A 1533-nucleotide genomic window follows, 5' to 3' on the forward strand; every position below is an offset into this window, starting at 1 on the left:
GTTGAAGCAGACGCCTTGGCATATCTTGGATCTGCCTTACGGATTCCGATGGAAATAAAAATTCCGATCTTAAATATATTGAATCCAGCTACAAAGATGTCTTCACTTGATAAAAAGGAAACAATAAAAGAGGATTCCAAGCAGGATTCCCAGTCAATGAAATAGCGTATTCTAAAGATACAGCTTATCAGAATCGTCAAGGTAATCAGGAATCCTTGGTTCAACCTATAATGAAATATTTGCAACACAACGAGATCCCTAAGGATGAGAATCCTAAAGCTTTTCGTATGAAAGTATTCAGATTCGTAAACATAAAAAATATTTTCTATATAAAATCTCTTGTAGGTCCATACTTGAGATGTTTGGAGGATCCTGAAATACAGGAAGTTTTAAAAGACATCCATGAAGGTGATTGTGGGAATCACATTGGGGGTCGATCATTGTTCTCCAAAATCCTTAAGATTGGTTACTATTGGCCAACCATGAGGAAGGATACAATGGTCTATGCTAAAAAATGTGGTGCCTGTCAAAGACATACAAACATTCTTCATCAACCGCCTGAACCGATTCACCCGATCGTATCTCCCTGTCCTTTCATGAAGTGGGGAATGGATATTGTGGGAAAACTACCAAAGGCTACAGGAGGAAAGGTTTTCATGTTAGCAATGACATATTACTTTTCCAAATGGATTGAAGCAGAGGCGTTTGTCCAAGTTAGACACCAAGAAGTAATTTACTTCGTCAAGAGAAATATCCTGACACGTTTCATAATCCCAGCCGAGATCAACTGTGACAACGGGTCTCAATTCATTGGCAAGAGAACCATTGAATTTTGTGTCGCATAGGGAATAAAGATGACTACTTCCACACCAGTAAATCCTCAAGCCAATGGACAAGCAGAGTCTTCAAACAAGATAATCGCCAACAATTTCAAGAAGAAGCTAGGGACAAAGAAAGGAAAATGGGCTGAAGAGCTACCTTTTGAGTTATGGGCAGATCAAACTACATCAAAGAACGCAATGGGGAAAATCCTCTCTCTTTAATGTTTGGGACCGAAGCAATGATTCCAACCGAGATGGTGATCCCTAGTGCAACATCCTGCCTCCAAAATCCTGAAACAACAATCAGGATCTTGCCAATGATCTTGACATGATAGATGAACTCAGGAACTCTGCAAGAATCCGCGTGGCAACTTATCAGCAAAGGATCACAAAATCATACAACAAGAACATCAGGATAAGAAGATTTCAAGTGTGAGATCTAGTACTAAGGAAGGCATTTCAGAATACAACGGATCCTAAGGATGAGTAATTAGCACCCAGGTGGGAAGGTCCATACAAGATCGAAGCTGAGGCAGGGAAATAAGCATATTAACTATCTGTAATGTATGGCAAGATCCTGCGAAGATCCTGGAATGATGTTCAACTTAAAATCTACTTCGTGTAAGTTGGAATTTTATTTCTAACTTGGTATGGTATGTATTCTAACTTTACTATTCCAATTACTTTTATTTTTTGAAATCCATTACTACTC

General features: G+C 38.9%; 1 protein-coding gene across 1 annotated transcript; it reads left to right on the forward strand.

Moving 5' to 3' along the window:
- Positions 1 to 482: 482 nt before the first annotated feature.
- On the forward strand, positions 483 to 845 carry LOC143529775 (uncharacterized). The gene has a single exon (XM_077025490.1). The coding sequence runs from the start codon at positions 483 to 485 to the stop codon at positions 843 to 845; it is 363 nt and encodes a 120-aa protein (XP_076881605.1).
- The last annotated feature ends 688 nt before the right edge of the window (positions 846 to 1533 follow it).

This window comes from Bidens hawaiensis, unplaced genomic scaffold, assembly GCF_021521415.1.
Source record: "Bidens hawaiensis isolate Kalapana, Puna unplaced genomic scaffold, B.hawaiensis_p1.1 tig00008700_1, whole genome shotgun sequence".
In the NCBI taxonomy this organism is placed as follows: domain Eukaryota; kingdom Viridiplantae; phylum Streptophyta; class Magnoliopsida; order Asterales; family Asteraceae; genus Bidens; species Bidens hawaiensis.